Genomic DNA, 14604 nt, shown 5'->3' on the forward strand with positions numbered 1-14604 from the left:
CATATAGCTCAATGCACCTACTGTGCCCAGTGACAACAGCCTCACATAGCTGTTAGCATTTCATTTTCATATCCCGTGGGGAGCTGGAAGGGGGCATGAATGAATGAATGAATGAATGAATTTCACAAATAGCACCACTGTTGTCGAGGCTTATCTGAGAAACATGGTCAACCCCTGCTCTCTGGTGACAAACTGTCTGTCCACATAACTAAAATGAGTGACTGAAATTATGAATGAGCGCCTTGTTTAGTGCCGTAGTTTTGTCTTCCAGGGGATTTTAGTCCGATAAAGCGGCATTTTATTTTCATAATCGTTCAAGGAAACGGTCAAATCTGATCAGAAATAATTTGACAATAGGTGTAATTTGATGAAAGCTGGAAGTGTAAGGTTTAAAAAAATGATGTTTACAGCCAAAGTTTAAGAATCTGGCACCAAACCAGAACAGGAACAATGATAGATTTTATTGCCGGCCTTTGCTGTGAAGTCCCCTGCACAACACTGCTAGGACAAAGTCTCGGTCCTTTGCTGTTGCCATGGCAGGGAATGTTTCAAGTTTGTACTATATTTTTTTATTTATTTAAAAAAAAAGAATAAGTTAGATACAGGTATTTGTTATTTTCATAAATGACTAATAATTACTGTTAGTATTTTCTCCCATTCAGGGTCACAACCATTCTGCTTACTTTCCCTTCATATTTTACACTGTACAAAATTTAGCGCAGTCGCAAGCTTCAATAATGATAGTTTATGTATTAAACTGTGTCGTCATTGTTTTGTGCAGCTCGCGATAAAAAGGAGCGCAGAACAAAAGACAATGATGAGAAGAAAGGCAGGAGGCGAAAAATGCAGCAGATCATATCTTTATCAGTCGCCATTTCAGTTTGAATAAACCACATTGTGTGCTCCGCGAATCTCCTTTTTCTTGGTTCTGTCCAAACATAACAGCACATTGATAACAGAGTTTTGCCTGAATACTTTTAAGAAAAGAATAATAAAATAAAATAAAAATCCTAAACTTAAAACAAAAGAAAATAAGGGCACAAAATTAAAATATAGAGACACTTAAAATACTTTCAAAAAAAGAGACACGGAGGACATGTTATATAAATAATGTACCAAACAGTTTTCGCTTAACATATTTACAACTTTGCATTAATATTATGTGTAAATAAAAACTTACATCAGTATGAAAAAGTGCTTTTGATAGCTGGAATGTGACACTTCCCTTTAAATTACAATACTTCTCTGTGGATTTGTTATCCGTCCTTCATAGTGCAAAAATATATACATATATATATATATATATATTTTAAAAAAAGTGAGTTCTGCCTTTTTTTCCCTACAGTTTGCCGGCATCCTCTCCGGTCACAGATGTTCTTCAACAGATAGGCATCGTTCCATTTGCAGAGCTGGTGTTGACATGAAACGAGGAGACAGAGCAAGTCAGTTTGAGCTTCATTCCCCTAAAAGGTGCACAACACAATTCTCTGGCTTTACTTCAAATCATTTTGGGCTTCATTCATCATTAATGAAGTTCCTAAGAAAATTCCACGACAAAAAAATAACATATTCTTGTACTGATTATAAAAGTCCATAATGCTACGTGAAAAATGAAATCAATTACTGTACAAATCATAAGTGAACAGTTTGATTTTCCACACAGATTCTGTTTTTATCCAAAAGAAGAAACTATTGATGAATTTCAAAATCACCACCCCACATCAGAAGGTCTTAACAAGAATCTTTGATGAATGATGCCCATAAGAGAATTTAAATGAATTAGTGAACAGTAATTAAATATGTTTTTGAGTTTTATTTTAAAGGGATGAATACATGAGTTGACAAATACCTGAGTGAGGAGGGCAACCTAAAGATTTTGGAACTGTAATAACTCCGGCTTCAGGTCTTCTCTGGTGTCATATGAGCTATAGTGTCACCAAATAAGGAATCTGTGTCAGCACTGTTGTGTTACGTAGTTCTTATATTAGAGTTGTATTAGTTCGCCAAAGGATTGTTGGATTGCATTCTTGATCAACATTCGGCGACGTTAGTGTTAAAGTCAGCGTTGAACTCGGCTTAATGCATTGAAGCTTATTTAGAAGCATACAGGTAATGAGAAGCATGTTTAAGGAGAGTTTGTGTATTTTGATTGCTTCAGCATGAAAGATAGAAGATAAAAGATAAAAGAATCAGTTAAATGTTGGGGGACTTTGATTATTAAAAACATTTGTCCTGATTCATTCCAACATGGGAGAAATGTTGTCCTGAAGCAGTTTGTTTCACAGCAGGTGATACAGTGTTAAAGAATTTCCTGTTGACTTCCCTCATTCCTCAGGTCCGGAAACACAGACATCTAGATTTCCTTAAACGGGTCAAAAGCTAAAAAGCAGCGTGGAAACTGAAATCCGCACAGAGTTAGTCTTGTTGTTACTTCACTGCACATTTCATTGCTCACACAAATGTGTGCCAGTACTGAACCATATACTTTACTGCTTTTATAGCCACGTCAAAAAGGTGAAAGGGGCAGACAGAAAATGAAAAAAGCAACAGAAGGAAGGAAGGGGGGAAAAAAGAAAGATGAAGCCAAAATCAAGTAGAAACAATGCAGAAAGAGTAAAATAGTGGATCTCACCCTTTTCTCCTCAGAAGAAACTTGTATAAAAAACCGACCATTATTAAAATGACAACTGTAAAGAAAAGTAAAGTTATTGCTTTTTGTATTTCAAATGTAATACATGAGTTAGCGTGTGCAATCCAACGAGGAAAAACAGTACATTACCTGAAACGCATACAACAGAGATGATAACAGGCACATGTCCTGAAAGACACATTCAAAGGTAAATGCGGGGCAAATAAATAACCCAGCATATTTATACTACACAGGAATGGGACTGAATTAATAACTCACCATTATCCTTGCTGGTATCTACAGTGCCACCATGCATGTCTGCAAGTATAAACCCACACAATTACTATGGTAATAAGTATTTAAATGTCAAGGACAACAAGAGTGAGTCAAGCCACATCCACACTCACACACACACATATTCTGAACATCTCATTTAATGATTTCAAGCCACTATGTGAACATTTATAGGTAACTGTAGGATCCTTCAAATGTACTGTATATAACAATCTATTTTCTTACGCAGGGAAAAACCATGACATTTCATCTGCTTTTATCTGCAGGAAATTAAAACAAACAAAAGAGATTATAATTATTATTTACAATTGTTAGTTAAAACGAAGAAAGGCGACTGACACCAATCTAGTGCCTGTTAGACGTAGACACAAACTTATTAATCTAGCTTTAGAAAGAGCCATTTTTTGCCTAATTATGGCACGGCTGTGCGCGGTGGCTTCCTTCGTAGAGTCTCTGCTTGTCTGGCAACTGCTCAGTGGCAAGAAATAGTCTGACACTGAACCCCACACCCCTCTATAAACTGCAACTGCAAATTAACGGACCCGTTGAAATGTCTCCTTATTCTATTTTGAATAACTACTGTATCAATGTTAACGGACATGTCTGAAAAGGGACTACACAAAGTACCTCCCTCTTTAACGCTTAATGATGGGAAGCTTGGTGTCCACCGTTGTTGGGTGCACTTTGTCCAAAAAAAAAAAAAAAAAGCCATCGGTAACGGAGAGAACAATCTCACCCGAGAGCTCTATTCTGGCTGTGTAGTAGTTACAAAAGTGATTTTAAAGGCTCAGGTTGGAATATTTGCGTGACATGATTTGATTGGCTGAGGCACACACTGCCTTGGGATATTGAGCATTACTCAACTTTTAATACACGCAACGTGAGTAAAGTGAAATGCAGTTGGAAATACTTAATTGAAAGTAAATGAAAAGCGTCTGAATGAAAAGTTTAAGAATGTAACGCTGCTAAATAGAGCAGAATAACGATACAATATCTTAGTCTTAGACTGGAAATGCCTTAAGAGGAACAACAATGATAATAATTATACAAAAAAAGAAAATAATCTATCTATACCTCGATTTGCCGATGCTGCTGATGTTACGCTGGTCGTAGCTCTAATATCAGCTGTGAAAATGCCTCTGCCACCTTTGAACAGAAGGATTGAAGTAATTGAGGACGAGAGAACAGTGCCTTGTCATGCTGACAAGCCATTTCTGAAACATGCATCACACTCTTCATGCTTCTACGAGCAGCGTCTAAAAAGCTTTTTTAGCTTAATAACGTGCTGTTGTGTGGAGACATGTTCCCGTACCTTGTGTTGACGGTGGGCCAGTTGTTATAGTTCTACCTCTGTGAGTTGTGGATGGGGCAGTTAAATCTGTGGAAGTGGACACTGGTATCACATGAAAAAAACGAAAAAAAAAAAAAACACTGTCGTCAAAAATATCTTTGATATTTAGGAAAGTCCTCTTAAAGTGACAGTTCTGATTTTTTGTATTAGGTAATGACACATAGTCGGTGCTGACTGTGCCGTTTCCACTCCCTGTGCTGAGAAACTCCCTACAATGCAGAAGCTCACTTATACTGAAAACAAGGGGGGGAAAAAAACTATTTAGCCTCTTATCAAAAGGTTCACCAATTAAACATACCTTAACTTAAGTCCACCATATCTCTTAAGAATTATGTTTGCTGCTTTTTCACCCTTTTCAACTGAAAACTGAAGAGAAAATCAGCAACATGACGGCACACAGGATCTGTTGATTCACCGCTGTCGCCATCAATAAATGTGTTATTTTGGGACTTCAGTGTTTGATGTGAAGACACATCCTCCTGATTGTGGGGAGTGGACCGTTTACAGAGTTACAGTCAGAAATGGGTGTTCAACAGTGAGATGAAACAGCAAACATATTCTCGAGATGTTGTAAGGGAATCTTATTGACTGAGCCTTTGATTAAGTGCCAAAAATCTGTTTTTCCTTGCATCCCTGCTGGCAGCCACGTTTTCAATGAGAGCATGCCGGCCCGTCTCATGCTGGTTCTCAGTGAAAGGGGAGTGCTGTGGGCACTTAAAGCCCAGTCAGCCATGACTCTTGGGGCTTTTCCATTATGCAGTTCTAGCACGGCTCGGCTCACCTTGGCTCGACTCGACTCTACATAGTTTTTTTGCTTTACCATTCGGAATAGTCGCCCGATGTAGCTGAGATTGGCACAGCACCCCCCGCGACCCTCTGGTGGAGGATAAAGCGGTAGATGATGACTGACTGACTGACCATTCGGAATAGTACCTGGTGTTTTTTTATTACCTATACCCTGGTGAGGTTCAGGTGCTGAGCCTGCTGGCTACTGATTGGTCAGAGAGTGTCGTCACTGGAAGAGTCATGAGCGCGACGTCCGACACAGGAATTAAACCGAACAATGCCGAACTGTAGATCCGTTAAAAAGACTTAACAATCCTGAAGACATGCGTTAATCTCCAACATTTAGCATGGACATTTCTAAAATCTCAATATTTAACAGAGGAGTCCGGTGTATTTAGCGACAGACGGAGTCTGTGCTCCGGTCATGCAGGAGGTACTGAACTAATCTTTTTAATTCACTGATTCTAATGATTCAGTTACACTGAAAACAACTGCTTTGCCCGTCACTAGGTTCTGTGTTTGTGTCACGTACAAAACAACATCACGGCAGTTTCACGTGGAGACCCCGCCCACATTGAGGAGGTGCTATAGTTAGTGTTGTAGTACTCGAGATGGGTCTTGGTCTCAAGACCACTTTTTGAAGGTCTTGGTCTCGTCTCGGAATCGACTGCATTTTTACTGGGTCTTGTCTCGGTCTCGGACAAAGTGGACTCGGGATTATATCTCAAGACCAGTCAAGACCACAACTGTGGGGATATCAATAAATTGCCTGTGCATTTTTGGATTAACTTAAACTTTAAGTTAATATCATCACTGTGATTTTGCGTAAAAATCGTTTTGCTTCGGGTACAACCAATAACTTCACTTGGAAATTTTTGTCACCGTTAACGGCTGTCACCCCTCCCGCCCCCTTTCACACGCCCCCCACAAAAGTGCATGTGAGTGACAGGAGAAGAGGGCGTGAGAAAATGTCAGCCAACTCATCTATAATAAAATTTGGTTTCCTGAACCACAAAAGACTTTTTGTCCATAAATACCTCCAAAAGAAAACACAGCGCAACGTGTAAATTCTGCAAAGCGACGCTAACGGTCTTGGTCTTATCTCGGTCTCGACCCCTCATACTCTTGGTCTTGTCTCGGTCTTGATACACTGTGGTCTTGGTCTCGACTTGGTCTCGGTTTAAGTGGTCTTGACTACAACACTAGCTATAGTAATGGAAAACGAGGTGCCTGATACCAAACGGAGTAGAGCCGAGCCAAGTTGTGCTACAACAGTGTCATGGAAAAGCGCCATAATGTGTCAGTAACTCGTGCAACCACACTTCAATAACTACTGAACTATACCTTTAATGTACTTGAATGTATTTATTATTTAGTGAGGATACAAATCATATGATATACTGTATCTTAATAATTTAGCATTGTTTTAATGATAAAGTATATAACATGAATATTTATATACCTTGTGGTGGAAGTGTAGATCTGTCTAGCGTAATCGGACCTTCTGTCGTCACATCTACAAATGAAAAGACGGCTGAATTCATCTGTGGGTTGTGAAGTTGGCAGTGTAACACACACTTACACTTAATACACTTAATGTCACAGAACACGCAACAACTAAGCAAAAAACAAGACATTTCTTTGTCACACTGTCCACTTGTAGGAAAAGTATACCGAGTGCAGTGTTTTAGAAATATCGCTCTTTATTTGACACACTGTTAAAACAACAGTGTGTCTTTTGTTGTTAGTTGTTACTTTTGGTTTGTCTTGTCACTGTAACATTGATTTGTTAGCTGTTATAGAGCAGTAAAAAAACAAAAGTTGCATGGTGTTACATTATTTTGTTAAAGAGGGTTTGAGCGTGACCATTAGTAGAGAAAAACACTTAAAGTGAGAATAAAGGGTTAGAAGGGGTAAAATGGGGGTATTTCAAGATGCCTGCGCTGTGAACAGTGGTGTCCAGGCTCAGTGTCCCCATGGCAACACATACACGCATGTTTGATGTCCTTAATTAAAAACAATAAAAACAATTTATGACATAAATATTTGTTTAAAATTAAGTGCTCGAAGCTGCAAACTTGCTACAGAAAGACGATCTTAAAAGCCTCTCACATAGTTTATGGTTAGTGGCTTTTTGGGGGTGTTTTTGGAATGTTGTAATCTATTTACTGCAAACCTTGCATAAATTACATTACGCTCACACACAGCCAGTGTTTTTTTAAACTAATTTCACGAGGCAGGAAACTTGTATTTTTGTACAGTTTTGTACACGTGCACAATTGTGTGGTTTATTGAAGCAGATATATCTGTCACCTGAGAGTCGTTTGAGAAGAAATCACCTACATTAGAATGTAATATAAATGGTACCGTCAATAGGGAACACAGCACTTTTTGTCATCTAACTCCCTGATTTTAGAATGGAAATAGAATAAGTATTAGCATCATTGTTATTATTAGAAAACAGAAACAAGTCAAGTTGCTCCAACCAAAAATAGAATTACATACAAACTATAAGACTTTGCTATAATAGAAATTTAAGTAGAAATAAATATATCTTGTCTTGGCCAAGACTCTCTGTAAAATAGATTTGTAATATCAACGAGGCTTTCCTGGCTGGAATAAAAAAAACAAAAAAAACACATGCAATCATGATCATCAAAAGTGTAGGAATATATAAAATATGTGGAAAAACAACAATAATCCAAAATATACAACATTATTAATAAGCAATGTGATACAAAAAAATACAACTGAGCCACGGTCAGTCAATAATGAGCTTTACACTAGAATATTCTTAAGGCTTTGTCCACTCTCATCAGAATAACCTGTAATCTGTAGATAAATACATAAACACATGAAAGCAGTGGACTTACTTTTACATTCAGGAGGCTGAGGATCATATCCACCCGTTTCACTGCACATGATGGTGCCCGTGCCACTCAGGGTGTATCCGTCATCACACTGGAACTGTATGGTTTCACCATATCTGGGGTCCCACTGAGAATCCCACAGTGTTCTGCCATTGGTCACTTTTGTAGGTTTCGTACACGTCACAACTGAGGCACACACAAACATTCACTTATTCACATACATTCACTTCACAGCAGAAATTAAAAGAAAACCATTACTTCACATGGTTGTCACATAAACTGACACTGTGTGGAGACAGAACCCCGCCCCCCCCACACACACACACACACAAAAAGAGACATTTACTTTCACATTTGGCTCTTCCACTCCATCCTTTAGCATAGCACTGTTTGTAGCTCGATCCCATGATCTGGTATCTGTTGACAGATGAAGGAAAATGAGTGTCTGCAGTGGAGATTCGAAGAGGAAGCTGATGAGGGACCACGACAGACGACTGTTGTAGGAGGATGTTTGTTCTTTGTTAAAGGATATTGTTTAACGTATGTAATGTTTTTACTGCCCTTCATTATTATGTTGCCTTGTTATCTCCTCTCATTGTGTGACAAGACTCCAGTGCTGCTCTTAAGCAAACAAACTTGCACTTCAATATCCACCTGTTGCTAATGTTGCTAAGAGGTCTCAAACTTGCGGGCCACATGCAGCCCTCAGATGGATTTCTTTTGGCCCGCCATATAATATCAACGTTATTTTTGTATGTTTGAATGTTTGTTTGTTTTGGATCATAAATATGTTTCCATTATGACCTATATATTGTTCCATATCAAAACAAACACTTTTATTTTGAAATTCTGTGAAATAGCGTCAATTTTCAGCTCATATCGCCCACCCCCAACTTTTTTTTTTACCACTAGATGCTCAGTGGCCTCCAGGTAAATCATAGTTTAAGACCCCTGCCTTCAATGTTTACAAAAATAAAACAGACAGCAGGACAGTTCCATATGTGGATGAACACATGTAAAGTCTGGTGTAAGTAAAGCATCTTATTTAGGTAATTTGGTGAATCTGGCAACCACATGCAGTGATTTAAACTGGGATCGCAGTAACTGTTTTTAAAGGTTAAAGGTCGTTGTTGTGTATATTTTACGAGGTGCAACTGAAACTATACACCCATGATCATTCAAATGCAATGGAAATGTATTTTCAACTAACGGAAGACTAAATTCCTTCAGAATTACATCAGGAACCTTATATCAACAACCCTCACAAGGCAAAACGAGAGCCAGGTTTCTAATCAGTGAAACTATGAACACATTCTGGCACAGCCTTTATTCGGTTAGTCATATTCTGTATGTTGCCAGTAGATCTAGTGAGAACAGAACGTGATGAACACGATAATCGACTGAGTGATTATCACTGGAGCCTCTGAACATTAAGACATACATCACTATTTAATTTCAGATATATAGCACAGTTATACTCACCCTTTATCACAGATGACTTTTATTGTGGCACCAAACAGAGTACCCTCAGTGAGATTAAAACTCATATTTTCCTGAGGTTTGGGAGGACCACAGTCCTTCTCTGTAAAGACAAACAAAAACATTGCTGCTGGGCGTTTGCTCACTAAGAGTCAGTAGAGTTGTGATTCAAAGTTGACAGGACTCACTTCTACAGACGAGACTGGGTTCAGTCCAAATTGCAGAGGTGCAGGTAATGATCCCACTACCACTTTCAGCAATGAATCCATTAGCACACTCTACAGAGGCAACAGAGCCTTCAGGGAAATCATTCATTAGGATTGACTCAGTCGTGAGGACGGTGTTTTCACCAACCTGAGGTTTCGAGCAGGCTAAGTTGGCTAAGAAAAAAAATAGAAAAAGAAGAAAGATCAACAACTAACGACATCTTATTGTTTCATAATGCAGGCAAGAGGAAGCCTTTGTTTCCATTAAAAAAAAAGTCTCATGCACTTTTATTTGGGCGATACACAGTCCATGTTAAGTTAAGTTAATAAATCACCAATAAAATATTTTTTGTGGTTGCTCTTAATTAATTAGTTACAGTTACAGATATGTAAAGTATGAGTTGAGCCAGAGGTCTCAAACTTACGGTCCGCAGGCCACATGCGGCCCCACTATCAATTTCATGTGGCCCGCCACCTAATTTCAAGTTATAATTACATATTTCAATTACATATATAATCAAAACAAACACTTTTATTTTGAAATGATGTGAACTATGGAAGCAGTGGACTTACTTACCACTGGAATTTATTATGTATACATATATGTGTGTATATATATATATATATACATACATATACATAATATATGTATATATATACACATACTGTATATTCATATACATACATATATATATATATATATATATATATATATATATATATATATGTATATATATACACAGTATATATATACACACATATACACATGAGTTTTCTCATGTGAGATCCAAAGTAATTACATAACAAATACGAAAGTCGATAATTATATTGCCTATTAGCAATTTTATATAATATCTGAGGCCAAATAAAACATTATTAACCAATAATATTTGGAGGAGTACACATTAAAGTACAATTAATGTCGCATGTAACAGACAGTTTCCCAGAAAATTCAAACAATGTTCATCTAAAATTTGGAGGAATTCATACTCTGGCTGTATCGTAAGTGAAACTTGTTTGTAAACAACACTTTTCCCCTCACACTTTACAGCAAACACATTACGTATTCATAGTTTACGCACTTTTTTTTGTACAAACGTGTGTTAAGTTAGTGGAAGCACTCACTGTATTAATTTGTCACGGTTGTTTTGCTGTTGACATAAGTGTTTATCCTCGTTTTTTAAACTCTGCTGTGACTCCGCCAGCGTGACAAACTTTATCTCACTAAAACAGACCGCCACGCTGGTGTTTTACTAACCTGCTGCTCTGAGGACAAACAGATGGATTAACAGCAGATAAGTTCGCCGTCCGCACGAGTCCAGGAAAAAGTCCATGTCGAAGGAGACAAAATAAAAGCGGTTCCGTCTCTGTGTGAGTGTCGGTCCTGCTGCTTCAGGGGAAAGTGTCGCCGGGACGAGAGTCGGCTTTAAAGTGAGCCGGAGTCACTACTTCAACTCAGCACACTCCAACTTTTAAGCTTGTCAAGCTAACTTCAAACAGGTAAATTGACCAAAAGTAAGGAAAACATATTTTCACAATAAAAGAAGCAGTAGACTTTCCTCGAAACTGGGCTTTAACCATATTTGAACATATTAAAGGGCTAGTTCAGGTTTCATGACACACCATCACATTTTGTTCTTGCACTACAATTTTTGTTGTTCTTTTTTGGTTCTATTTCTGTTTGATTGTGTTGTATGTCTATTATCGGTCCTTTAACTGCAACAACATGTGCATTTCCCCAGTGTGGGATCAATCACACCAAGCCTTTTTAACATTTAATCGCCAAGTTTGACTATCCGGAAACACCATACCGGATTTTTTGTGACATCATAGTTGATTTTGCATAATATGTCCCCTTAAAAAAGAGATTTTTGACAGTCTGACGTACTGTACTTGTGCTATGTCTTATTTTGAAAGGCAGAGCGGAACATGTTGCTATTACATCATAGTTGACTTAATGTACCAGTGTATGGTCTGAACTAGTGGTGGACAGCGGGCAAAAATAACCTCACAATTACGAACGAAAAGGCTCTTTTTTTAATTTATTTTATTTTATTTTATTTTTTACATGAATACAATGTTACAACTTTGTGAAAGTGAACCCTGGGCTTAAGTCAAGTAAAAGTAGTTCAATAATAGATTCCTCCTCCTGCGACAGACGTTTTCTATGGTAACGGAGAAAAAAAATACAAAAAACTATGATGGGTGTGTCCTGGAAAAAAGCAGATAAGTCCTCGAAAGTTGAAGCCCTGACTATTCGATTCTATTCTATCCTATTTCATCACATGCGTGTTAAAGCTACATTATAAAGTGCAATTCCTTTATTATTGCACTTTTTTTTTGCCCTTTTTTTCTCACTGTTGCACATTTTACATTTTATGTTTATAATATTTGTTTGTATTGCTGCTATGTTAAAACAATTTCCCCTTGGGGATGAATAAAGTATTTCTAGTCTATTCTATTCTATTCTATTATGTAGGAAATGTATTGAATTGAGTCATAAATTGACTGTGAAATGTAATCAAAGATTAAAGAAGCATGTGAAATTCAAATAGTGGCTCCTCCGATAATGACAGTACATACCCATACTATTTGTTTTTGTTTTAGTTTTACCATGTTATGCAATTAAAAGATATTCTTTTTCATTATAGCCTAGATACATGTGTGTGTCAGGTATCTGAGAAAAACGTCCTATTTGCAAGTAGCCAGATGACAGTATGGTTGATAAATGCAGCAAGAAAAGAAAGCGACTTAGTATTTGTGGGGATAGCCTTTTAGATGTTGTCAAAGAGCCTGAGTCACTTTCTGTGTTTCCATTATTTCTTTTTCCAACAAGGGGGCTGTGCCTCATTGGGTAAATTCCGGAGAGTTCTCCCTAACACTCATTGCAACCACATAACTCTGTTGACAGGAGACGTCTGCGTCCTCCACCCAGAGTTGCTGGAGAAACATGTGTTGCACAAAAACCCCTGGCAACAAAGAGCAAACACAATGTGTGTCCACGCTCTGTGGTGAGTGCATTTTCTTAAAGAGGGAAGATACACTGCTAGGATATGTTGTCTTTTTTTGGAGTTACATGTTACGTCATTAAAAAAATAGGATGTTTAAAGACGCGTGACATCAGTAAGTGAGTGTGTAATGAATGTACAGCCAATAAAGTCAGACCTGTAAGAATGGTGTAAGTGCTCCTCATGTCCTTTTAAGGTGTGTAAAAAAACAGCAATCGTAGGCAACAAATGCCCAGGCAATGTATCATGGTCAAAGCCTGTGAGAGCTATAATCTAGGCCGCTCTTCTTATCTCTCCTGCACCTTCAACTTTACTGTTGGACAACTCCCCTCTCAGCGACCAGTGTAAAGGAATGTGTCTGCATCTTATCATGTGAGATAAGATGCTGGCCAATCTGCATTGTTCACCTGTACTTTTTCGTCTGTGATCACGCATACCAAGGAGGTTTAAACAGAAGTGGTGCAGGAACTTTTACTCACTCTCTAACTTTCCACAACTTGATGGCAAGGGTTTTACTCCCTAATATTTAGTTTTCACAAAACTACAAGGCCATAAAATGTAACCCTTAGTGGTCATGGGCTATACCAACATTCGGTTTAGTTTGTTTATGAGCAAAAAGTATTTCAAAACACTTTCTGGGGATGTAGATTATAGCCCAAAGGAAAACATATTTTGTTTTATTGTTCACGATTATTAGTTCGCTCTTAAAAATAAGAAAGAAAATCTCTTTCTCTTCTTTCTTGCTGTATTTCTTCAAATACTAATTCCCAGCAGGTTGTACACTGAGGGGACACTGGAATGCTGCCCTCCACAGGTTGCAGTTCCCAATCACAGCTCGTTCATCTCCTCCGTCTCACCCCATTCTCATCCTCACTGTCAGATCTCTTCTTCATTCTTTCAAAAGCTACAATTGTGTTGTTGATCTGTTGTTTTACTATGTGCCATTAATATTGATAAACCTCCTCAGAGAACAGCGGACACTAACCAAGCTATTCCTCACATCACATCATTTATTCGACTGAATTAGAATGGTTATACTGATGTACAGTGTATCACTTCTCAGCCAGTCAGTGACACCTAGTGGTAAAAACTATGAACTGCATTTATAAGAGCTGGAAAGGAGGATCATTTTGCAACAAAGCTAGAAAAAAGATAATAAATAAAAAAATCATGCTCTATTCCTTTCTTAAGAAAGTTATGTAGTTAGTTATTATCTGTTTTTGTTCATACATTAAATGGTGTGTGAAAGTGCTACTGCTGGCAGTTCCACACACCATTGAATGCCTGCACCTGATATAGAACATAAAACATGTCATATTGCAGCCATTTGAAAGCAATTTAGCCAATTATCACACCACATGCAGTTACCGGCCGCTCAGTGTGCAGCCCATAAAAGCTGCTCATGACTGAACGTGTCTCACGCAAGCCGGGGTCAGTCGCTAACATCCCAGAAGCACAGAGGCTGCCGCAGCTTAAGTGAAGCCTGTGCTCTATGTCAATGATGCATTCAACAATAAAGATGTATTATACTGGTCTGAGGCTGCTGGTCAGTCATCAGCTCGGATTGGTCCATGGTGCCTGCAGCTAATCCAGGTTTGGATTACAAATGTTTCAAAGACAGCGTACATGAGTAATTCACGAGGTCAGATAGACAAACATTTCAATTCATTTATGCGTTTCAGCTTTACGTAAAAAGACGCTTATATAAGCATTCTAATTTTCTCATCAGGGCTTTAAGCAGATTTCATTTGGTTTTTTTCATTCCAAATACAGCCTCATGATTCATGCCTCTGTTTTGAAATACAGTTATTTAATTAATGGACATGATGTACATGGAGCACAAGAGGCCTTGGAATTGAAAAGGCTTTCTCTTTATGCTGAGAAAAGCAGTCGGCTGCCATGACAACTGGAAATCTGCCATAGTAACGGCGGCTGTTGGACTGTAGTGTGCAACAAATTAATCTACACGACACCTAAATGA

At 38.1% G+C, this 14604-nt stretch overlaps 1 protein-coding gene across 5 annotated transcripts; it reads right to left on the minus strand.

The window, feature by feature from the left end:
• Positions 1-844: 844 nt before the first annotated feature.
• im:7151449 (complement factor H) lies at positions 845-11085 on the minus strand. 5 transcript variants are annotated; one of them, XM_058632671.1, is made up of 13 exons: positions 10874-11085; positions 9598-9789; positions 9413-9512; positions 8277-8347; positions 7934-8116; positions 6523-6576; positions 4236-4301; positions 3998-4069; positions 2909-2947; positions 2780-2818; positions 2633-2687; positions 1850-1925; positions 845-1409 (listed from the first exon to the last, which is right to left on the minus strand). In XM_058632671.1, exons 1-12 carry the CDS (start codon positions 10947-10949, stop codon positions 1868-1870), a joined length of 1005 nt encoding a protein of 334 aa, XP_058488654.1. In that variant the 5' UTR covers positions 10950-11085; the 3' UTR covers positions 845-1409; positions 1850-1867. The 5 variants fall into 5 exon arrangements, with proteins under 5 accessions (XP_058488654.1, XP_058488653.1, XP_058488656.1 ...); XM_058632670.1 differs by having other exon boundaries at positions 4236-4316; positions 10874-11084; XM_058632673.1 differs by lacking the exon at positions 6523-6576 and having other exon boundaries at positions 4236-4316.
• Positions 11086-14604: the final 3519 nt, after the last annotated feature.

Source organism: Solea solea, chromosome 6 (genome assembly GCF_958295425.1).
Source record: "Solea solea chromosome 6, fSolSol10.1, whole genome shotgun sequence".
NCBI classification, from domain to species: domain Eukaryota; kingdom Metazoa; phylum Chordata; class Actinopteri; order Pleuronectiformes; family Soleidae; genus Solea; species Solea solea.